The sequence below is a fragment of the Kogia breviceps genome, chromosome 19 (assembly GCF_026419965.1).
Source record: "Kogia breviceps isolate mKogBre1 chromosome 19, mKogBre1 haplotype 1, whole genome shotgun sequence".
In the NCBI taxonomy this organism is placed as follows: domain Eukaryota; kingdom Metazoa; phylum Chordata; class Mammalia; order Artiodactyla; family Physeteridae; genus Kogia; species Kogia breviceps.
Genome location: NC_081328.1, coordinates 23,559,022 through 23,582,885, shown reverse-complemented (window position 1 = coordinate 23,582,885; position 23,864 = coordinate 23,559,022). Strand labels below are relative to the sequence as shown.

General features: G+C 39.6%; 1 protein-coding gene across 1 annotated transcript in view; it reads left to right on the top strand.

The window, feature by feature from the left end:
• Positions 1-313: 313 nt before the first annotated feature.
• Positions 314-23,864, top strand: part of GDPD1 (glycerophosphodiester phosphodiesterase domain containing 1) — a 44,338-nt gene continuing 20,787 nt past the window's right edge. The window contains exons 1-2 of the mRNA XM_059047777.2: positions 314-745; positions 12,696-12,738. Of these exons, the coding sequence (XP_058903760.1) occupies positions 604-745; positions 12,696-12,738 (185 nt within the window). The 5' untranslated portion in view covers positions 314-603. The remainder of the gene's footprint in view (positions 746-12,695; positions 12,739-23,864) is intronic.

Genomic DNA, 23,864 nt, shown 5'->3' with positions numbered 1-23,864 from the left:
AGATGAGAGGAGCCATCCCTCAAATACTTTACTGATAAACTAGTACCTTTTATGGTATGTGTGACAAAAGGGAAAATTCTCTCTTGGCTGGACAAATGGGTGTGTTTATTATTTGTTTTCAGTAAGCTTTTAACTCCTCCATGGGTAAGAGTTCTTTGCATTTCTTCGACTAGAGCTAAAGACGCGCCCTGGAATCATCCCCTTTTGATGTGAACTTACTCATTATGTCAGGCCTTCCTGAAGGCTATCCTTGAATAGCCTTTTCGGTCCGAGTGATGGCGAAGGCACTGGCGGGTTTCCAAGCATTCGCCTCAATTTGCGCTGCGAGTCAGACCACAAAGCTAGGTGACAAAAGCCGGCTCCGGGACCTTCGTCGGCTCCTACCCTGCACCCTGAGCGCGCCTGCGTGCCGGAGACCCTTTGTTGCTTGGCTGCCAGAGTCCGGCTGCGCCTGCGTGGTGGGCCGGCGCCGGCAAGTGCGCTGCACCGCTGGCACCGGCTGGGGGCGAGCAGACCTCCCCAGCAGCTGGCGGCAGCCGTTGCGACCGTCTCAGCGGAGTTCAGAGGGCCAGGCGGTGGGAGACTTCCCGCAGGGTGGCTGAGATGTCGTCCACCGCGGCTTTTTATCTTCTCTCCACCCTGGGAGGGTACTTGGTGACTTCCTTCTTGTTGCTCAAATACCCGACCTTGCTGCACCAGAGAAAGAAGCAACGATTCCTCAGTAAACACATCTCTCACCGCGGAGGTGAGAGGGGTCCCCAGAACCAGGTGGCGGAGGTGGGGGAGGCTCCCCGCCCTTGCCCCACCACGACTAGAGCTGAGGGTCCTCCGCAAAAGGCAGGCGGGTGGAAATACGTGAGAGTTTGAGGAAGGATGGGCGTGTGTGGATAGAGGGCTCCCCCGGAGGTGAAGGCAGTGTGGAGGGGAGGTCGCCTGAAGGAAGGAAAGGGGTCTTGAGACAGAGCCAAGGTGGGGACCTCTCGAGTGCAGCGATGTCAGGGGTTCTCAGAAGGAGGAAGGACCAGGGTGAGAATGAAGGGTATATGGAGGTTTCTCGGAGGAGGGAAGGATGATCGCAAGGTACCTTCCTAGCAGCGAGGCACAAGTGGGGAGCACCGGGCCGAGCCGGGGGTACCCCGCAGGGGGGAACCGGTAACAGACTTGTTCCGAGACAGCCAGTGGCTGAGCTTGTGGGAAGATGGGGCAAACTGCTTCCAGGGCTGAGGAACTGCGTGAACCTGGAGCGTGGTGCAGCCTGGGCATCTGCAGTCCCTGGGGGCCGGTCCCAATTCACCCCTCCATCTCCCCATTCTAAGCATGATAATTGAGAAGAGGGGGAAAACGAGTCTCTGAGCCGGGGACACGTCCCAAGGTCACAGTTATAGCTTGGGCTGGACTGGGACAGAAACTGGAGCGTCCTGGTTCCTAAGGCTGCAAACCTCGCACCTGTTTTTTTTTCCAACCCCACCTTGCACCCCAGCAGTGACCGGTGGATTTCCAAAGACAAAAAGATGATTTAGTTAATGACAGGACTGTACTGTTTGACGAAAACAAAGAAGTTTCTTTTGGAACAGTGTCTTGCCAAAAGGAACCTAGACGAACCCTCTCATTTCCCAGACAGCAGGCCAAATCTTTGCCTCTTCATTATTGTGCAATAATGTCTTTATTTCATTCCAAGCATGATGTATAAAATGTTGTGAGATTGGATTATTTCAATCAATTTTAGCTTGTTCTTTAGAGATGAATGTTAAACTAGGTTAAAATTGCTTGGAATTTACAGTCTAATGCTTGAAATGGTAAAATTCTAGGAGTTTACAGTCTAAAATTTGATTTAGTACCATGACTCCTTTGCTAACAAGAATTGGCCAGGAATAAGGTTTTTTTTGTTTTTTTAAATTTAATGAATTTATTTATTGGCTGCGTTGGGTCTTTGTTGCTGCCCACGGGCTTTCTCTAGTTGCGGCAAGCAGGGAGCTACGCTTCATCGCGGTGCACGGGCTTCTCATTGCGGTGGCTTCTCTTGTTGCGGACCACGGGCTCTAGGCGCTCGGGCTTCAGTGGTTGTGGCACGTGGGCTCAGTAGTTGTGGCACACGAGCTCTAGAGAGCAGGCTCAGTAGTTGTGGCACACAGGCTTAGTTGCTCCGCAGCATGTGTTATCTTCCCAGACCAGGGCTCGAACCCGTGTTCCCTTCGTTGGCAGACGGATTCTTAACCACTGCACCACGAGGGAAGTCCCAGGAATAAACTTTTAAATATCACAGAAGTACATTAGCATGCTTCTGTAAAATCTGTATAATTTTATCAGTTACACATAGTACTAAAGAGTGACTTCAATGGTTATGCTAGTCTCCTACTCATGAAAAGTGTGAAAGGTTTTAAGGGATCTATCACCAGCTAAATGCCAAGTTATTTCTTATTTGGTTTACCTGTATTTTAATAGATACTAAGTTAAATTGTAGGATAACATATGACTACTAACGTGCCTTCAACCACTACAGCCAAAAAAACAACTTTTAGTGTTTGAGTTGTTGCCATAGAAGTATTTTCGATGGTAGTAGTCCTACTGTGGAGATAGTCAGTACCTTCTGCAGTTGTGTTTACTGATTTAAAAAAAAACGAAAAGTGTGCTTACTAAAAACCCAAAACAAAACTAGGTCCTCTAAAAAGCTATCTAAATGGTCGTTATGGGTGATCTAGATTTTATTTTAGAAGAGATAATCTTAACTCTGTAGGCTTGAAATATGATTACAGTCCTAAGTCACTGTAGTAAATTCCTGTGTGTTAGTGCTTAATATGCTTTTGTTGAGTATGTAGGCCAAATAATACAGTTGAATCCAGGGTGATAGAGGATATATTTACTAAAAAAAACACTTTGTAATTCAAGATACTAAGTTTCTGGAAAATAATAGACTAGGAAGCAGTCAGCTTCTGCTTGCTTTTTATTTTTGTCTTGGACACTGATAACAGCAATCAGTGTTATCTGTGCAAACTTTTCCATGCATTTCACTAACATTGGGCTAATTCTCTATTGCCCTGACTGCAAATACCTGATATTTCATGAAAACCAGATGATCATTCCAAGACTGAAACATTGATCATTATATATGTATAAAGTATATACATCTGAATTGCTTTAATTTAAAACTCTTAATGTGTACTATATTATGTCTGCTATGAAAACACTGTCACCTGAGTCAGATTCTGGACCTGTCACTAGTTAACCTTGGGAATAAGCCTTGGTTTTAGTTTCCTTATCTAGAAATGGAGACCATTTACCTTGCTTCTCTTTGGGTTGTTATGAGGATTAGGTGTACAGAAAGCACTTTGAACACCGTAAAATTGTTTAGAAATATAAGCATGGATACAGGGGGTCACATTTGTATTTTGCAGTAGGACTTTGAGTGAGAAAAAATGAGATCACCCTATACTTATAGTTTTTTTTTTTTTTTTTTTGGCGGTACGCGGGCCTCTCACTGTTGTGGTCTCTCCCGTTGTGGAGCACAGGCTCCAGACGCGCAGGCTCAGCGGCCATGGCTCACGGGCCCAGTCGCTCCAGGCTCCAGACGCGCAGGCTCAGCGGCCATGGCTCACGGGCCCAGTCGCTTCGCGGTATGTGGGATCTTCCCGGACCGGGGCACGAACCCGCATTCTCTGCATCGGCAGGCGGACTCTCAACCACTGCGGCACCAGGGAAGCCCTAATGCTTTAGTTTCAATGAACACTTTTGCCTTTTACTGATTGATTGTCCTTGAAAGTAGAAAATACTCTAATGTTTTAAAATTTAAGTGGTGTAGGCCTGCTCTGTTCTTACCTCATTAAAGCATACATTGTATTACATTATATTGTAATAGGATATCTGCTTCCCTTATTAGACTATGAGTTGCTCAAGGGCAGATTTTAGATTTTATTAATGCTTGGGTCTCTAGCCTCTAGTACAGATCCTAACATACACTTAAAATTATAGCTTACTGTCTGCTAATTATCTATTGTGTGCTAGATACTTCCCATGTCTTTCCTTATCTATTTGACCAAAGAACATTTTTTGTAACTACAATGTATTGATGAAATACCAATAGGACCAAAGATGTGCCCTTTGGGTTAAATCGAGAGCAAGTCATACTCTCAAAGGCTATTTTTATAATTTCTCTATGAAATTATGAATTTTATTAATATTTTTACAATTGTATAAGTAACTCATATTCATTGTAGAAAATTTGGGAAATATAGAAATGAAAAAAGAAAAAATAGTTCCTAAAACTCACCATCCAGACATAATCTCTGTTAACGTTTTGAAGTATGTCTCTTTTTTAAAAATATTTATTTTTATTTATTTATTTGGCTGTCAGGTCTTAGCTGCCATACGTGGGATCTTCGTTGCCGTGTGTGGCATCTTTTAGATGTGGCATGCAAACTCTTAGTTGTGGCATGGGGGATCTAGTCCCCTGACCAGGGGTTGAACCCGGGCACACTGCACTGGGAGCATGGAGTCTTAGCTACTGTACCACTAGGGCAGTCCCCTGAAGTGTATCCTTTAAGTACGTATTTTACTACATTTGGAATCATACCATATATACACATATTTCAGATGCCCACTGAGTTAATTAGAGTTAAGATAGCAGGGAAATAACTTTTTCATACTCCCTAAGCTATCTCTATGGGCCAATTGAATTAAGCAACAGGCTTTAAAAAAAGAGATTCATTTATTAGGGTTCGGTGGCCAAAGAATTTTTTTAAAAAATCATCAACTGATAAAATCCTCACCTTACCTTTTAATCTCTCACCCTTGGTTGCAAGGCAAAGTATTGCCACAATCTGGGCATTTTGCCAGATTGATTTTGGAAGTGATAAGTTTGAGGGTAAATATTGCTCAAGAACACTGGCTGCTTCTGAGTCCTAAACTTTGTTTGCTCAAGGAGGAAATTGAGGCATCAGTTTGAGTCTCAGAGTGTCACTGGAAGTATTTTGGTTTGGGTTTTGTATGAGTGTGTAAATGGAGGGTAAAAGCAGGGGTTATCTATATTTCCCTGTATTTAAAAAATAAATTATACATATTACAAAATTAAATATCGTTATAGAAAAAGTTGAAAGTATGACAAGATAGCAAAAACCACTTATTGAAAAGAGCACACATATGGTGGTTAGTTGGTAAATGCTGCCGCTGTATTAATATACACTTTGAATATCATCCTTCTATGCTATTGATGTGTTTAATTTTTTTCTTATATCTACAAATATATACTTCACTAATATTTTCCCCTTGAAATATAGAAACAATTCCACAGTGTTCCAGGGATTGCATATTGAGAAATGCTCTTTTGTATATACCACCTCTAGTCCACAAGCTCTTCAGAAATCATATATAGTTTCCAAGGTGCACTATAAATGTTGAATGAACAAGTGAATTTAGAAGTGGAGAAGGAGCTTACTTTGTTGCTTGATTTACTAAATAACAACTCCATTTTAAGTTGATATAAGATTATGTCTTCAAACATTAAAATATGTTTTATTTGCACTAAGCTGTCTTTTCCAGTATCAGAAAATATTTAATTTGGAAGTTGTTCTTTTATGGCTGGTGCACATTGTCGTATTTGTCATTGGTTTTATAAACATCACACACACACATATAGCATGTATACAAAAGATGTTAATGATAGTGGTGGTTGGAGGATAACTGTAAAACAAGTCTACAATGTTTGTTGAATGTTTATTGGTATATAAAACATTTGGGAGGTAAAAAGGAAACTGACCAGACATTTCTTTCCTTTACAGCATTTAAATCTAATTAAAGATACAAAAGAGAATGTTTCCTTTACTTTTCCTATCCTAACAAAAATTAACCAGTCACAAAGTAATTATGAGGCACTATATAATAGAGGAAAGTTAACATAGAATGAAAAGTTGGGAAATATAGCTTTGTATAGTATTAGGAAGTGAAGCTTTCTCAAAGAAGTGAAAAATGAGAACTGGCGGAGAGGGAGGCAGGGGAACATAAGCAGAGAAATTATGAACAAATTATAGTAGGACAGCATGTAAAATCTATGATACTCATTCTCATCCACATTTCATAATTAATTTCATAACTAATTAACAAACTTTTGTTTACATGTTGAATGGTTATTTGCAAAGCCAGGCATATTAAGCTCCTTATTGAGGAAAAAGAAAAATTAACGGCAGGTGTGCTCTATGAATGATATGATGATTGAAAAGAGAAGGAGTTCAAACCATTTCATGAGAGAAGAGCTATTACCAAATAATTCCTTGGAGAGGAATGGCATACTTTTAAATTAGTCTACTTTTAAATTAGTCCCTTAGTTACTCTCGGGGCTTTCACCGTATGTATCTTAACAAGTAATTTGTGGGTATTATCATTGTGGGATTTATCTTCAAGCTTTACAAACAAGTATAAGAATATGGAAATAAGGACCAATATGAGTAACTTATCTGTAAAACTGAAATAAGGAAATATATGAATGGCAGCATAGAAACTGCAGCATAGTTAGTGGTAAAAAGGGTGGGATCTGAAGTCATACTGCTTATGTTTGAAATTCAGTTCCCCTTGTTGGCTATGTGATCTTACCCAGTTTTATTTCCGGAGATGCCAGAAACCTTGCCATGGCTGTGGGCATTTTTTTTTTTTTTTTTTTTTTGCGGTACGCGGGCCTCTCACTGTTGTGGCCTCTCCCGTTGCGGAGCACAGGCTCCGGACGCGCAGGCTCAGCGGCCATGGCTCACGGGCCCAGCCGCTCCGCGGCATGTGGGATCTTCCTGGACCGGAGCACGAACCCGTGTCCCCTGCATCGGCAGGCGGACTCTCAACCACTGCGCCACCAGGGAAGCCCGGTTGTGGGCATTTTAATGAAATAATATATAGAGTGCTAAGCACAGTATCTAGCTTCTATTAATTATTAATATCTTGACCACCTTTTCAATATTTCATTTTATTTAGTACTGGCTATTTCATAAACTTATAAAGTAGATCAAAGGTCTTAAGTAATAATGTTTGCATGCTTAAGCTCTTAGGTTTAAATGAATTACAAATAAAATTAATATGGAAAGGAGACAAAAGACAAACAGGTAGACTTTGAATATAAATATTAGTAGTAAAAATTATATTAACTGTGGGGAAATTTATTACAGATTTCTGAATCTCTATTTTATATTTTTCCTAACTCCTTTCCCTCAAAGCAAAAAGAGCAAACTATAAGTATCTTTTGAACTTTTTATTATGGCACATTTTAATCATATACAAAAGTAGTAAGACTCTATCACTCAGATACAAACAATTATCAACTCATGTCCAGTGTTGTTTCATCTGCATCCCTGCCCATTCTTCTCACCTGTATTATTTTGAAACAAATATCATATCATTTCAAACTTAATAAATATTTGTTGAACACTGTTTTGTGGAATATTCTAACACATGTATATTACAAAGCCCTTGCTATTGAAATTTGAGAAGGCTTACTTTCCCGTCCCAACTTTAGAACCAACTTAGAAATAAAATGCATGCATCAGAAAGACAGAGGTATGGGACTTTCCTGGCAGTCCAGTGGTTAAGACTCTGTGCTTCCGCTGCAAGGGACGCGGGGAACTAAGATCCCGCATGCTGCGCTGAGCAGAAATTTTGTTCCTTCTGAGGGTGGGCCACTCCAAATTAAGGGGACTGTGAAGGGCTGAGTCACAGGTGGACGGACAGCTCTTTCTCCTACATCGCTTCTGCTCCCATGGGGAGGAGTATATGAGGGAATAGAGAAGGGTTAAAAGTGTTCCTTCCGGGGCTTCCCCGGTGGCGCAGTGGTTGAGAGTCCGCCTGCCGATGCAGGGAACGCGGGTTCGTGCCCCGGTCCGGGAATATCCCACATGCCGTGGAGCGGCTGGGTCCGTGAGCCATGGCCCCTGAGCCTGCGCGTCCGGAGCCTGTGCTCCGCGACGGTGAGAGGCCCGCGTACCGCAAAAAAAGAAAAAAAAACAAAAAGTGTTCCTTCCATTCTTTTCCCTCCTTGCGGACTAGAGTGGAATTTTCCTTCACTAGGTGGGAACAGGTAGCTGGGGATAGATGTTCCTCTCAATACTTGCCTTCAAAAGGCCTTCTCAGGGTTTAGGTGGTGTACCAGAATATAAAAAACATAGGACTTAGAAATAAAGGCTTTCTGAACAAACATTTAGGCATAGCATACATGTGGTAGCACTAACCTTTAAGTGTACACCTTAATATCTTTTTAAATATATGTGTACATCCAGGTAGCCATTTACTCAGATCAAGATATAGAACATTTCTAGAATCCCATAAGATTCCCTTGGTTCCCTTCCCAGTCTATCCTTCTCCATCCCCAGAGGTGACCACTCCTCTGACTTTTCTGATCATTGATTTTTTTTAAAAAAATTTATTTATTTTATTTTTGGCTGCGTTGGGTCTTTGTTGCTGCGCACGGGCTTTCTCTAGTTGCGGCGAGCGGGGGCTACTCTTCCTTGTGGTGCCAGGGCTTCTCACTGCGGTGGCTTCTCTTGTTTTGGAGCACGGGCTCTAGGCGCATAGGCTTCAGTAGTTGCGGCACACGGGCTCTAGTGCGCACGCTCAGTAGTTGTGGTGCACGGGCTTAGTTGCTCCGTGGCATGTGGGATCTTCCCAGACCAGGGCTCGAACCTGTGTCCCCTGCATTGGCAAGAGGATTGTTAACCCCTGCACCACCAGGGAAGCCCTGATCATTGATTATTTAAGACAGTGGTTTTCAAAGTATGGTCTGTGGACGCCTGGGAGTCCTCAAGACCTTTCATGGGTCTGCAAGGTCAAAATTATTTTCATAAGACATTACTTACCTTTTTCACCTTGTTGACATTTGCACTGATGGTGCAAAAGCAGTAGTCGGTAAAACTGCTGTTGCTTTAGCACAAATGAAAATACTGGTACCAAATGTACTAGTAGCCATTGTATTCCTCACCATCATGCACTCACATTTTTTTTTAAAAAAGGCAGTTTCATTTAAGAATATCTTTGATGTATTAGAAAAATTATTAATTTTATTAAAGTTCAATCACTGAGTACACATAAGTTTTAATATTCTGTGTGACAAAATTGGGAGTACACAAAAAACATTTTTGCTGCATACCAAAGTAGGAAGATGATTGTCTTGAGGAAAAGCACTTGTGCAATTGCTTGAATTCTGAGCTGAATTAGCCTTTATTGTTTTCCACAGAACACCATTTTTACTTAAAAAACTGACTGATGAACTGGTTATTCAGCCTTGAGTATTCAGCAGATATGTTCTTGAAAATTAATAAAGTGAGTCTGTCATTAGAAGAAAAATAATCTAGCTGCCTTCTATTAAAGCAATGCCAATGATTAAATTTGAGCTTTCAAGCAAAAATTAGACTTCTGAAAAACTTGTATCATCCACTGTGAGCTTGGTAGCTTTCCAATTTTTAAAGATTTTCCTGATGATATCAGGTATTAACAAATGTGATTTTTAAAAAATATTGTCTCATGAAATGTGTCAGTATTTAGAAGATCAGCATAATTCAGTGAATCAGTTTTTTTTGTTGTTTGTTTATGTTTTTGGTTTTTTGCGGTACGCGGGCCTCTCACTGTTGTGGCCTCTCCCGTTGTGGAGCACAGGCTCCGGACGTGCAGGCTCAGCGGCCATGGCTCACGGGCCCAGCTGCTCCGCGGCATGTGGGATCTTCCCGGACCGGTGCACGAACCCATCTCCCCTGCATCGGCAGGCGGACTCTCAACCACTGAGCCACCAGGGAAGCCCTAATATGTAATTATTAATGGATATAACCCACATAATCAACAGCTCTTTGAGAGACTTCCCTGGTGGTGCAGTGGTTAAGAATCCTCCTGCCAATGCTGGGGACACGGGTTCGAGCCCTGGTCCGGGAAGATCCCACATGCCACAGAGCAACTAAGCCCCTGCACCATAACTACTGAGCCTGCATGCCACAACCACCGAAGCCCGCGGGCCTAGAGCCCATGCTCCGCAATAAGACAAGCCACCGCAATGAGAAGCCCGCACATCGCAAAGAAGAGTAGCCCCTGCTCGCCACACCTAGAGAAAGCCCGCGTGCAGCAACGAAGACCCATCACAGCCAAAAGTTAATTAATTAATTAATTTAAAAATACATGCTTAAAAAATAAAAAAGCTCTTTGAGGTACTCAGTAAGAGTCCTGAGACCAAAATGGTTAGGAACTGCTAGTTTAAGGCATTAACTCTTGACTGTAATAAGAATCATAGTAATCTGAAGTAATTTTTTTTTTAAGTGCTTCACAGAGGAGTTGAGAAGTGAATCCCCCCCTCCGCCCCCACTGCACGCGGCTTGCAAGATCTTAGTTCCGTGCCCTCAGCAGTGAAAACACGAAGTCTTAACCACTGGACTGCCAGGGAATTCCCAAACGGATTGTTTATTGTACCAAAAAGCAAGGAAATTAAAAGGACACAGAAGTCAGCTTGAAGGAGCAAATGATGTTGACTTTGATTACTTGGTGAAAGTGGTGTCTGCCAGACTTTTCCGTTGTGAAGTTACTCTTTTTCTCTTTGTAGTTAGTATTGTTGTAGGAAAGTACTTTGAAACCACATAAATATTCCATTCCTTATCAAACTTTTGGTCCATTTATTAAAATGGATTCAGAATATCCTATTTTGTTTAATAGTTTAAAGTTTGTTACTATCGTTATTTTGATGCTAACATTGTCTCAGGTTTGGCCAATGAGAGCTCCTTCAAACTGGCTTCTGTGTTCTGTTAACTTCCTTGCTTTTTGGTACAACAGTCAGTAGTTTAACCTAATCTACAAGTAACCATTTTAGCACTCTTTTCTTTTTGGTAGTATTCTAGAGTGCTTTCTTTGTTCTTGAATATTGATTATCTGTTTATAACATATTTCCTTAATTTTTGACTAAAACAAGCACTGACTGGACTTTTAAAAGTCATTTAATGTCAAAAGAGCACTTACTTTTGAAAAAACTTTAATCTCCGCATTTGCTTCATCTGTTTTCTATTGTGCATTAACTCTAGTAATTAAAGTGAACCTAAAGTCAAAGTAGTAGCTTTTAAAAAAATATATTTATTTATTTATTTTGGCTCCACCAGCTCTTAGTTGCGGCACGTGGGATCTTTAGTTGCAGCATACAAACTTCTTAGTTGTGGCATGTGGACTTCATAGTTGCAGCATGTGGACTCTTAGTTGCAGCATGCATGCGGGATCTAGTTCCCTGACCAGGGATCAAACCTGGGCCCCCCGCATTGGGAGTACAGAGTTTTACCCACTGGACCACAAGGGAAGTCCCCAAAGTAGCTTGTTTCACATAGGTATCCCTTTCTCTCTGCTAAACTGATGGAACTTTTAGAACATTAGGTTAATATATTCATTTCTTCATACCTTGTGTTTCTATTGATTATTAATTAGGTTGCCATAAAAATGCAATATAACAGTATAAAGAAGAAAACTTTAATACTCTTGCAAATATGTTCAGATGTTATTGTATGTAAGACATTTTAATTCTATTATTTGAACAGTACCTTAAACTTGAATTGCCTCTTTTGTGAAGAATAAATTGTCGGGCTTCCCTGGTGGCGCAGTGGTTGAGAGTATGCCTGCCAATGCAGGGAACACGGGTTCGAGCCCTGGTCTGGGAGGATCCCACATGCCGCGGAGCAACTAAGCCCGTGAGCCACAACTACTGAGCCTGCACGTCTAGAGCCTGTGCTCCACAACAAGATAAGCCACGACAATGAGAAGCCCACACACCGCGATGAGGCGTAGCCCCTGCTCGCCGCAACTGGAGAAAGCCTGCGCACAGAAAGGAAGACCCAACCCAGCCAAAAATAAATAAATAAATTTATTTTTTAAGAAGAAGAAGAAATTGTTTTTCCAAGTATTTAGAAAAGTATTTTTCCTGTGCATTCCATTAATTATTGGGTTGGCTAAAAAGTTCGTTTGGGTTTTTCTTCTCTTTTGTTTTTTAAAAAAATATTTATTTAGGTTGCTCCAGGTCTTGGTTGCATCATGTTAGCTCTTAGTTGTGACATGCATGTGGGATCTAGTTCCCTGACCAGAGATTGAACCCAGGCCCCCTGCATTGGGATTATGGAGTCTTAGCCACTGGACCACCAGGGAAGTCCCTCCTCATTCTTACAGGTCGGGAAGCTCAGCCATAGAAAGGTGAGGTAATTTTCCCAAGGTCACAGAAGTATCAAACAGACTTGAGAGCAGAGATCCTAACTCCAGAGCCCCACCCTCAACTACTACACTATACTACCCTCAGCCAAGATGACTAAAACAGTCACTTCTTTTAAGTAATTAATGGGAAAGGGAGGAAAGAGATGGGTAAACACTTTATGCTATAAATATGATAAATGCCTTAGTAGAGAGATGCATGAGAGGCTGTGGGGACCCAGAGGAGAGACATTTTAACCCTGAGGAGGTGTATTTGTGCAAGTCCTCCTCTGTCTTTTCTATTATAGCTTAAAAATCATGTTTAGGTTCTTGTAACCCACCTGCGTTGCTGAGGCTGTGTTTTGATCTTTGATTCTTCTTGGTGCAGCTCAAAACAATTCAAAATACCGCTACATTCTTTAAAACACTTGTAATGTCTACATAGTATACAAACATCATGATTCATTTGATGTATTTTTTTAGGTGAATTTCTGGGAAAATAAAATGTTCAAATTAGCTTCACTTTAATGTTTTCACAGGTGCTGGAGAAAATTTGGAGAATACAATGGCAGCCTTTCAGCAGTAAGTATATAAAAAGGTATTCTTTTCTTTTACAGTTTATCCTTAAAGTGATGATGATTCAACAAGTGAGGATAGTACACATGTAGCATCCACTTGTGATAGTTGTTTCTATTTTATTAAAATGGCTTTTTTTTTTTTTTTAAGTCAGTCTGAAGTGTTACAAAGAGTGTTTGGCTCCTGCATAACTGAAAAACTAGATCAGAGTTTTGGGTAATCAAAAGATACTATAGTTCCAAAGCTGAAAGAAGACATTTGTAACAAGGCACATACTGTGTGTGATGCTAATTAGCCTCAGAGAGAAAGAGAAAAGGAGAAAATGAAAACACTGTTACATTGGCTGTTATTTATGAGTAGGATTTTGTGTCTCCTCAGTAATTCTTCCACGGATCAGGTCAAGCCGTCACCTGGTCTTTCTTCTTTGAAGCCTTAGGAGTGTTGATCTTATTTTTTTAAATAAGGTAAATTTTTTTTTTCAGTTTTTAAATTATTCATGTTTCATAGAGATGTCTTTTAGAGCACCTCACAGAGAAGCAGCAGGAGACACAGGAGTGGAAGCTGATTGATACCTTCTTCTTTGTCTTAGAGTGAATGACTATCATCAGTCTGTGGTAATGGTGCGAACACTGTTTTCTGTTCCCTGAAAAATAAGACGGGGAACGTGATAAGTTAACTCCCATGAAAAACATTACTATCCATATTTAGTAAGAAAAATAGTTTCTTATGTAATTTTGGAGCCATTTTTATGTATGTAATTGGGGCCAATAAATCAGGATAATTTGACTTAAGTTTTTGTTCTGCTTCTCATCATTCAAAGACACTTTAGAGATAATTGTTCCTGTTATCAGGTCCCAAAGGTACTGCTTTTCCATAGTCTAGTTTTGTCTAAATCCTATCCTCCTATATTTGTCATTACTTACTCTTTTTGTTCTATAATACGATGCCTTTTGACTGTAATCTCAAGTCTCTTACAGCTCTGAAATGCAAAATCTTTCCTCCCGTCACTGACTGTGAAACAGAATAATTTAATTTAAATTACCTTGTTATCTTCTCTACTGAGATTATGTAGCTAGCTCCTATAGCAAAATATATTTAATTTTATGTGAACAATTTTCACTGTGATATACACACACATACGCATACCCAACGGACACCCTCATTCACTATCATTTATCCAATATTTGTTGCCTGTGATGTAGTAATATATATTACTTGGGGAAAAACTGCTCATAACTGAGTGGTTTTTAGCGTTCCTTTATGTAAAAGTATATTATTTTGTAAGTTTTTCTCCATATATTTTTTTTTGCTAAATCTTTACGAAACACCCTTATTTATGAAATTAAGCTATTTCTAACAATGGTACATTTGTCTAATGCATTATTTCTAAGGATGGTACCTAAATGTTTTTTATCTTTGAAGACTTTGATCCTCTGAAAAAGTTTTTGATATTCAAAGAATAATTTAGATGGTTTTTACTTGCTAGATACAAAATTTCATTTCCTGTCTTCAAGAAGTTTGTTTTTATATTTTTTTGTTCAAGCAGTAACTATTGAAGAGTACTACAGTCTTCTCTATCATGTGGTAGCTTTCTATAACTTTAGTTTTTCGGAAGTTTTTCTGGTACTTTAAAAGAAGAAAGCAACTCTTCCTTATGTTATTATTAGTGTTTATTAGATATATTTATTTGTAAGGCTGTTTGCTAATTGACTTTGAAATTTATAGAAAACCTAAATCAAATAGGCTTTAATTTTAAACTTAAATTTTGTTGTTGGTGGTGGTGGTGGTGATGATTTTGTTTTTTGTTTTGTCTTATGCATCAGTGCTCTTACTTTCAATAAGTAGTTTTTTGGGGGTTTTTTTTGTGGTATGAGGGCCTCTCACTGTTGTGGCCTCTCCCGTTGCAGAGCACAGGCTCCGGATGCGCAGGCCCAGCGGCCATGGCTCATGGGCCCAGCCGCTCCGCAGCATGTGGGATCTTCCCGGACCGGGGCATGAACCCGTGTCCCCTGCATCGGCAGGCAGACTCTCAACCACTGCGCCACCAGGGAAGCCCCTATGAAAGTTCTTTAATGTGCTTTATAAAATAATTTCACAGACACATTAAGTGATGAGTGTGGCTCTTCTGGGATTCCTTGGGAGCCAGAATCTTTCCTTATTGATTTCTCAATCCCTAACATTTAGCTCTGGTGCTAATAGGTTCTCACTAATAACTTCCTGAATGATATATGGAATGTGGCACTCAAGAACAAAGCAGAATATTGGGTGGTAGGATAAATTGGAAGATTGAGATTGACATATATACACTATTGATACTATGTATAAAATAGATAACTAATGAGAACCTACTGTATAGCACAGGGAACTCTACTCCATGCTCTGTGGTGACCTAAATGAGAAGCAAATCCAAAAAAGAGGGGACATGTGTATACGTATAGCTGATTCACTTTGCTGTACAGTATAAACTAACACAATATTGTGAAGCAACTAACTCCAATAAAAAAAAAAGCAGAATTTTAACAGAAGACAGAGACAGAATCCCGTTCATAATAAACATGGAACCAAAAACTAAGGAATTGTACTACCAAGATACACACACACACACACACACACACACACACACACACACACTCACAGAGTCACTAAGCCCCTGAGTATGTAAAATCTGGTTCTTAAGAGCTAATAAAACTAGGTTATTAAACCAGGCTGCCTTTGTAAATACCCATAGGACAATTTGATCCCTGTGGTATTACCATGAATGCTTAGAGAAAGAAACAAATTGTATTAGCAATAGCTGCAAGTGTAAGTTGGCAGAGTAATTAATCAGTGACCTGATTCTCATGATAAAATTCTTTAGAATGTCTAATTAATGCAATACTAATTATCTCATCTCTGAAATGGGAATAATAATACAACCTCAATGTTTTGAGGAATAAATGAGATTCAAATAAATTCTTTAACATAGAGTCTGTTTTAAGGTATGATGCATTGTTTTTGTGAAGTTTGAAGTAATTTCACTTCTTCTTTTAGAGCTAGAGTTTTTATTTCTTTTTCTGGAAATGTTGAAGCCTTGGCTTCCCTAGCTTTTTTCTGTGTTTGTCATCAGCTTATCAGAAATGCAACTATACAATGTTTGGTGTTTCAATTGAAGTAGATGCATATTGTTATTTATGGAAAAATTTGAAGGCCAAAGTGATAAAAAAAAAGTTTTCTTGCCCAGTTCTAGCTATTTGTGTATCAAATTTGAGATAATTTTATTAGAATAATTTATAAATTGTCCTAGATACACTTACTATTGTTCTAAATTTTTACTTATTAGCTTGTTAATAAGAGATAAACATACAATAAATAGAAAAATTTTAAAATAATTCCTAAACATTTCTAAAAATATCCAACATTTCAGCTAAAGGCAAACTTCATACTTAGAAAGATTCTAGGTAATATGTATAATTTTTTTAAATACAGGAAAATATAGATAACCCCTGCTCTTACCCTCCTTTACACACTCATACAAAACCAAAACAAAAATAAAAGACCGATGTGACCAAAAATCAGCAGTACCAACAGTACCAATTTTTTTAAAGCTATATAAAGAATCTTAGAATTTTATTTTAAAACTGTTTGCTGGCTCTATATGTCGCTTACAGTGTCTACATTTTTATTTCTTTCTTTTTTTTTTTTTTTTTTTTTTTTTGTGGCCTCTCCAGTTGCGGAGCACAGGCTCCGGACACGCAGGCCCAGCGGCCATGGCTCACAGGCTTAGTTGCTCCGCGGCATGTGGGATTTTCCCGGACCAGGGCACGAACCCCTGTCTCCTGCATCGGCAGGCGGATTCTCAACCACTGCGCCACCAGGGAAGCCCTTTAATTCTTTTTTTAAAAAAACTAAACACAGTTTAACAATATTCAAGGAAATTTTAAAATACAGAAAAATAATTCTATCAACTTAAAACCTATTTTTATTTGCCTATTTGTGTGGTTTTTTAACATTTTATATTTATTTATTATTTATTTTGGCTGTGCTGGGTCTTAGTTGCAGCATGCAGACTCTTGGTTGCTGCATGCATGTGGGATCTAGTTCCCTGACCGGAGATCGAACCCCGGCTCCTTGCATTGTGAGCACGGAGTCGTACCCACTGGGCCACCAGGGAAGTCCTTATTTGCCTATTTTTGGATTTTATTTTTACACATTTGTGGTTCTAGCAAACACACAATTGGCAAACAATCTCTTTTAAAGGTGGATGTCCTTTAGAAGAGGACATGTACAGTTAACAGTTATTTACATCTTAGTGAGAATTACATTAAGGAGGCAAGTTTGTTTGTTTTCCTCTAACAACTGGTGATAATCAGAACAGTGAAAGGGAAGATAATTTAAGGAGAAGTAGGGGAGCAGTATGGGACTTTGGCACAAGGCAGCAAGTAGCCATTGGGTCTTTTGGAGTGGGATTCTGATGGGTTTGGATCATCAGAAGAGACCAAGTATGAGAAAATTCCGAAGTGGTTGGCTCCAAAGATAAATTTTCTCAGGCATATATATATATACGTATATGTGTACACACACACACACACAGAGACACTTTATCAATGGGATCATACCATACCTACTTTTTTTTTTCATTTAGATTCAACAAAGACATTCCATTGTTGGAATAACAACTTCATTGAATAAAGTGAATACTTGATTCTTTGAAGTATGGTACTTAACTATGGCTATGTATTATCGTTGATGAACATTTAGGTGCTAGCTGGATGATAATTAATTAAAATTTAAAATGTCCATCGACATTGATAACCAAAATATGGCTTCATTCTGCTCATTTATTTTTAATCAATTAATTTTTGGCTGCATTGGGTCTTCTTTTCTGCACGCGGGCTTTCTCTAGTTGCCGCGAGCAGGCGCTGCTCTTCGTTGTGGTGCGCGGGCTTCTCACTGCAGTGGCTTCTCTTGTTGCCGAGCACGGGCTCTAGGTGCACAGGCTTCAGTAGTCGTGGCTCGCGGGCTCTAGAGCACAGGCTCACTAGTTGTGAGCTCACGGGCTTAGTTGCTCCGCGGCATGTGGGATTTTCCCGGACCAGGGCTCGAACCCCTGCCCCCTGCATTGGCAGGCGGATTCTTAACCACTGTGCCACCAGGGCAGCCCCTCTGCTCATTTAGAAATGTGTGAATACCTGCAATATGCCCAACATCGTGAACGTTGGAAAATATGGAACAGAGGGCTTCCCTGGTGGCGCAGTGGTTGAGAGTCCGCCTGCCGATGCAGGGGACGCGGGTTCGTGCCCTGGTCCGGGAGGATCCCGCGTGCCGCGGAGCGGCTGGGCCCGTGAGCCATGGCCGCTGGGCCTGTGCGTCCGGAGCCTGTGCTCCGCAACGGGAGAGGCCGCGACGGTGAGAGGCCCGCGTACCGCAAAAAAAAAAAAAAAGAAAATATGGAACAGACAGATACCTTCCTCATTTGGAATTTAGTATCTAGTTGTAGAGACATGACCTTATATGAAGTCATTTCCATTTCAAATTCTTTCCACCTTATAGGAAACAATTTGAACGTATAGGAATATATTACACAAACTGTAATTTATCTACTTTTACATTTTCTCATTCCTGCTTTCTCACTCTACTCACCCCAGCTCTTATTCTTTACATTCCTGAATTTTAAAAAAGTAAAAGTTTCTTTCTAAAACTCTCTCCCTGCCACACCCATGTTTACTTTTTTTTTCTTGAAATGTCATTGGTGGTAATTGATACATAAAGTGCTTACAAAAACAAACAAACAAACAAACAAGGGACTTCCCTGGAGGTCCAGTGTTTAAGACTCCTCTCTTCCACTGCAGGGGGCACGGGTTTGATCCCAGGTCAGGAAACTAAGATCCTGCATGCGGCGCAGCCAAAAAACAAAAACAACAACAAAACAAACATAAAGTGCTGTGTAGGCATTTTACATATACAGAGAGCTATCTCTTTTCATTCATTAATTCAATATTTAACAAATACATGGGACTTCCCTAGTGGAACAGTGGTTAAGAAATCCGCCTTCCGATGCAGTGGACTGGGTTTGATCCCTGGTCGGGGAACTAAGATCCCACATGCCGTGGGGCAAGTAAGCCCTCGCGCCACAACTACTGAGCCTGCATGCCTCAACTAGAGAGCCCACATGCCACAAACTACAGAGCCCACGTGCTCTGGAGCCCATGTACGACAACCAGAGAGAGAAAACCCGCATGCCACAACTAGAGAGAAGCCCACGTGCTTCAATGAAAAGCCCACAAGCTGCAAAAAAAAAAAAAAAAAAAAAAAAAAAAAAAAAAAAAAAGGATCCCACATGACTCAGCAAAGACCTGATGCAGCCAAAAATAATAATTAAAAAAATATTTTAAAAAAGTAAAAAAAAAAAAAAAAAATTACGGAGTACCTGCTATGCCCAGCCCCATGTGTAGGCACTTGTTTACAGTAGTAAACAAGCCATAGTCCACAAACCCTTTCATCAAAGAGCACCTGTCTAATTGCACAAGTAGGGGAAGATAAATAGATGTATTCAAAACAGTGTGGTAAGTACTGTGACACAGTAAACACAGGTGCTACAGGAAGTCCTGGCAGTTTGGCAAATAACTGGTAGATAGGCTACAAAATCCAGTCTGGGGTCAGGGGATTAGGGAAGGTATCCTGAAGTGGTAGTTTTTTGTTTTGTTTTGTTTTGTTTTCTGTTTGCAGTACATGGGCCTCTCACTGTTGTGGCCTCTCACTGTTGTGGCCTCTCCCGTTGCGGGGACACGCAGGCTCAGCGGCCATGGCTCACGGGCCCAGCCACTCTGCGGCATGTGGGATCTTCCCGGACCGGGGCACGAACCTGCGTCCCCTGCATTGGCAGGCGGACTCTCAACCACTGCGCCACCAGGGAAGCCTGAAATGGTAGTTTTTAAGCTTACACCTGAAATAAGAGTTAGCAGATAAGGAGAAGAAAGACTTTTTAAAAAACTGCTGTTGTAGTATGTATAATATACATTCAGTAATATGCACAAATCTTAAATGCACAGCCCAAAGAATTTTAATATATGTATACACCTTTGTGACCACCCTCAGATAAAAATATAGAACATTTCTAGTACCCCTGAAGGCACCCTTGTGACCTTTCCCAGCCTGTACTCCTTTCCCCTAGATAACCATTATTTTAGTTTCTATTACAATAGATTGATTTTGTCTGTTCCTGATAACATAAATATCATCATACTGTATTTACCTTTTGTCTCTGGCTTTTCTTTCTTTCAATTTATATCTGTAAGATTCATCCATGATGTGTGAAATAATCTTGTACATGTTTTTGAATGGTCAAATGCATTCATCTCTCTCAGGTATATACTTAGCAGAAGTTGAATTGCTGTGTCATAGGGTAGGTAGATATTTATACTTTTCAAAGGATTGTACCAACTTACACTCCCACCAGCAATATATGAGAGTTCCATTTGCTTCACTGTCTTGCTAACTTACTGTCAGTCCTTTTAATTTTAGACATTCTGATGGTGTATAGTGCTGTCTCATTGCATTGTAGTTTTAATATCCATTTCCCTGTTGAATTTTTTTTTTGGGGGGGAGGCTGCGTTGTGTCTTCGTTGCTGCACGCGGGCTTTCTCTAGTTAGGATGAATGGGGGCTACTCTTCGTTGCGGTGCGTGGACTTCTCATTGTGGTGGCTTCTCTTGTTGCGGAGCACGGGCTCTAGGGCGTCTGGGCTTCAGTAGTTGTGGCGCACAGGCTCTAGAGCGCAGGCTCAGTAGTTGTGGTGCATGGGCTTAGTTGCTCCGAGGCATGTGGGAATCTTCCTGGACCAGGGCTCGAACCCATGTCCACTGCATTGGCATGTGGATTCTTAACCACTGCACCACCAAGGAAGTCCTTCCTCCCTGTTGAATTTTGATGTTGAACTTCTGTTCATATGTTTATTCGTCACTTGGAAATTCTCATTTGTGAAGTGAGAAAACAATTATATTGTTTTTCTGTGAAAGACATTTCAGACAGAGGAAGTATTTAGAGAGCATGGGGCTGCTTGGAGTGTAGGTTTAAGGTGGGGAGGAGGTGAAGAGAACTAATATTATCATCACTGTTTTGCAAATAAGGAAACAAGTGTAAAGAACTTGCCCAAGTAGGTGGCGGAGCCAGGATTTGAATGCAGGCTCCAATGTCTGTGCTTCTTTTTTTTTTTTTTTCAGCTTTATTGAGGTATAATTGACAACATTATAATATATTTAAAGTGTACAATGTGATAAATGATAATGTGTGTATACATTGTGAATACACATCCCTCACCTCACATATTTACCTTTTTTTTCAGTGTTTGTGCTCTTAACCACTGGTATACCCTCTCTAAAAGTCGTAAGATCTTAGAGGTGAAAGGAACCTTAGAGATTATCTTTTCAATTTTCTTCTTTTTTTTAAACAATTTTTAAATTGTTAAATTTTAAATTTTTGTTTTATCATGGCAAAATTTGCATAACAAAATTTGCCATTTTAACCATTTGTAAGTGTGCAGTACAGTGGCATTATGTATATCACACTGTTACGCAGCCATCACTACTATACATCTCTACAACTTTTTTTTCACCTTCTATTTTTTTCAGTTTTATTGAGAAATAATTGACATGCATCACTGTATAAGAGTAAGGCATACAGCCTGATGGTTTAATTTACATATATTGTGAAATGACTACCACAGTAGGTTCAGCTAACATCCATCCCCTCATAAGGATACAATAAAAAGAATAAAGGAAAAAAATTCTCCTGTGAAAAGAACTCTTAGGATTTATTCTGTTAACAATTTTCCTATGTATCATAACAACAGTTAGCTATAGTCATCATGTTGTACATTACATCCTTAGTACTTATTTATCTTATAACTAGAAGTTTGTACCTTTCATCTCCAGAACTTTTTAATCATCTCATACTAAAACTCTGCACCCATTAAATAATAACTACCCAAGCTCCTTGTCCCACAGCCCTGGTAACCACCATTATACTTTGTCTCTGTTAATTAACCTGTTCTAGGTACCTAGTATAAGTAGAATCATAAATATTGGTACTTTTGTTTTTGTTTTCACCATAATGTCTACAAGGTTCATCCATATTGTCATATATATCAGAATTTCCTTTCTTTTTTAAGACTGAATACTATTTCATTGTATGTATATGCCACATTTTGTTTATCCATTCATCAGTTGATGGACATTGGGTTGTTTCTACTTTTGGCTATTATGTATAACGCTTCTATGAACGTGGGTATACAATATCTCTCAGGTCCCTGCTTTCAATTCTTTTCTATATATAACCAGAGTGGAATTACTGTATCATATGGTAAACCTATGTTCGGTTTTTTTAGGAACTACCATACTGTTTTCCATAGTGGCGGCACCATTTTACATTCCCACCAACAATGTATAAGGGTTCCAATTTCCTCACATCTTGGCCAATACTTGGTGTTGGTTTTTAAATATTTATTTATTTATTTATTTATTTTTGGCTGCATCGGGTCTTAGTTGTGGCAGATGGGATCTTTCGTTGCGGTGCATGGTCTCTTCCTTGTGGCGCGTGGGCTTCTCTGTAGTTGTGGCGCATGGGCTCAGTAGTTGTGGTGCATGGGCTCCAGAGCTTGTGGGCTCAGTAGTTGTAGCACGTGGGCTTAGATGCCCTGCAGCATGTGGGATCTTAGTTCCCTGACCAAGGATTGAACCCGCATCCCCTGCATCAGAAGGTGGATTTTTAACCACTGGAACACCAGGGAAATCCCAATACTTGTTTTTTTGTTTTTCTTTTCCTCCCTTCCTTCCTTCCCTCTTTTCTTTCTTTCTTTTTTATAATAGACATTTGAATGAGAGTGAAATATCTCATTGTGGTTTTGATTACATTTCTCTAATGATTAATGATGTTGAGCATCTTTTCATGTGTGCTGCACATCTTCTTTGCAAAATGTCTATTCATTTTTTAGTCTGATTGTCTTGTTGTCATTGCATTTTAGGAGTTCTTTATGTATTGTGGATGTTAATTCTTTATCAGATAGGTGATTTGCAAATACATTTTCCCATTCTATGGGTTGCCTTTTTAGTCTGTGCTTTTGCTGTCATATGCAAGAAATCATTGCCAAATCCAATGTCATGAAGATTTTTCTGTATGTTTTCTTCTGAGATTTTTTCATTTGAGTTCTTACAGTTAGATCTTTGATCCATTTTGAGTTTATTTTTGGATATTGTTTTAGTTAAGAATTCAAATCCATTCTTTCACATGTGAATATCCAGTTTTCCCAATACCATTTGTTGAAAGGACTGCCCTTTCTCTAATGTCTTTGCATCCTTGTCAAAAATCATTTGGCCATACTTGTGAAGGTTTACTTCTGGACTCTCTCTTCTATTGGTCTATATGTTGTCTTTATGGCAGTACCACATTGTTTTGATACTGTAGCTTTGTAGTAAGTTTGAAATTAGGAAGTGTGAGTCTTCCAACTTTCTTACTCTTTTTCAGGATTGTTTCGGCTATTCAAGGTTCCTTGAGATTCCATATGAATTTTAGGATGGATTTTCCATTTCTGCAAAAAACATCATTGGGATTTTGATACGAGTTGCATTAAACCTTTAGATCAATGTAGTATTTACATATTAACAATATTAAGTGTTCCAATCCATGAACATGGGGTGTCTTTCCATTTATTTATATCTTTAATTTCTTTCAACAATGTTTTGTAGTTTTCATTGTACAAGTCTTTCACCTCTTTAGTTAATTCCTAAGTTTGTATTCTTTTTGATGCAATTGTAAATGGAATTATTTCATGATTTCCTTTTCAGATTTTCATTATTAGTGTATAGAAATAAAACTGACTTTTATATGTTTGTTTTGTATTCCAGAACTTTACTGAGTTTGTTTATTAGTTCTGACAGTGGTGTATATGGAACCTTTATTTCTACATATAAGATTATGTCATCTGCAAATAGAAAAAATTTTACTTCTTATTTTCCAATTTGGATGCTTTTTTCTTTTTCTTATTCATTTGCCCTTCTAGAACTTATAATTCTATGCAGAATTTAAGTGGCAAAAGTGCGCATCCTTTTCTTGTTCTTTACACTTTCATTTTATAGATGTGGAAATATGGGCCCAGAGAGA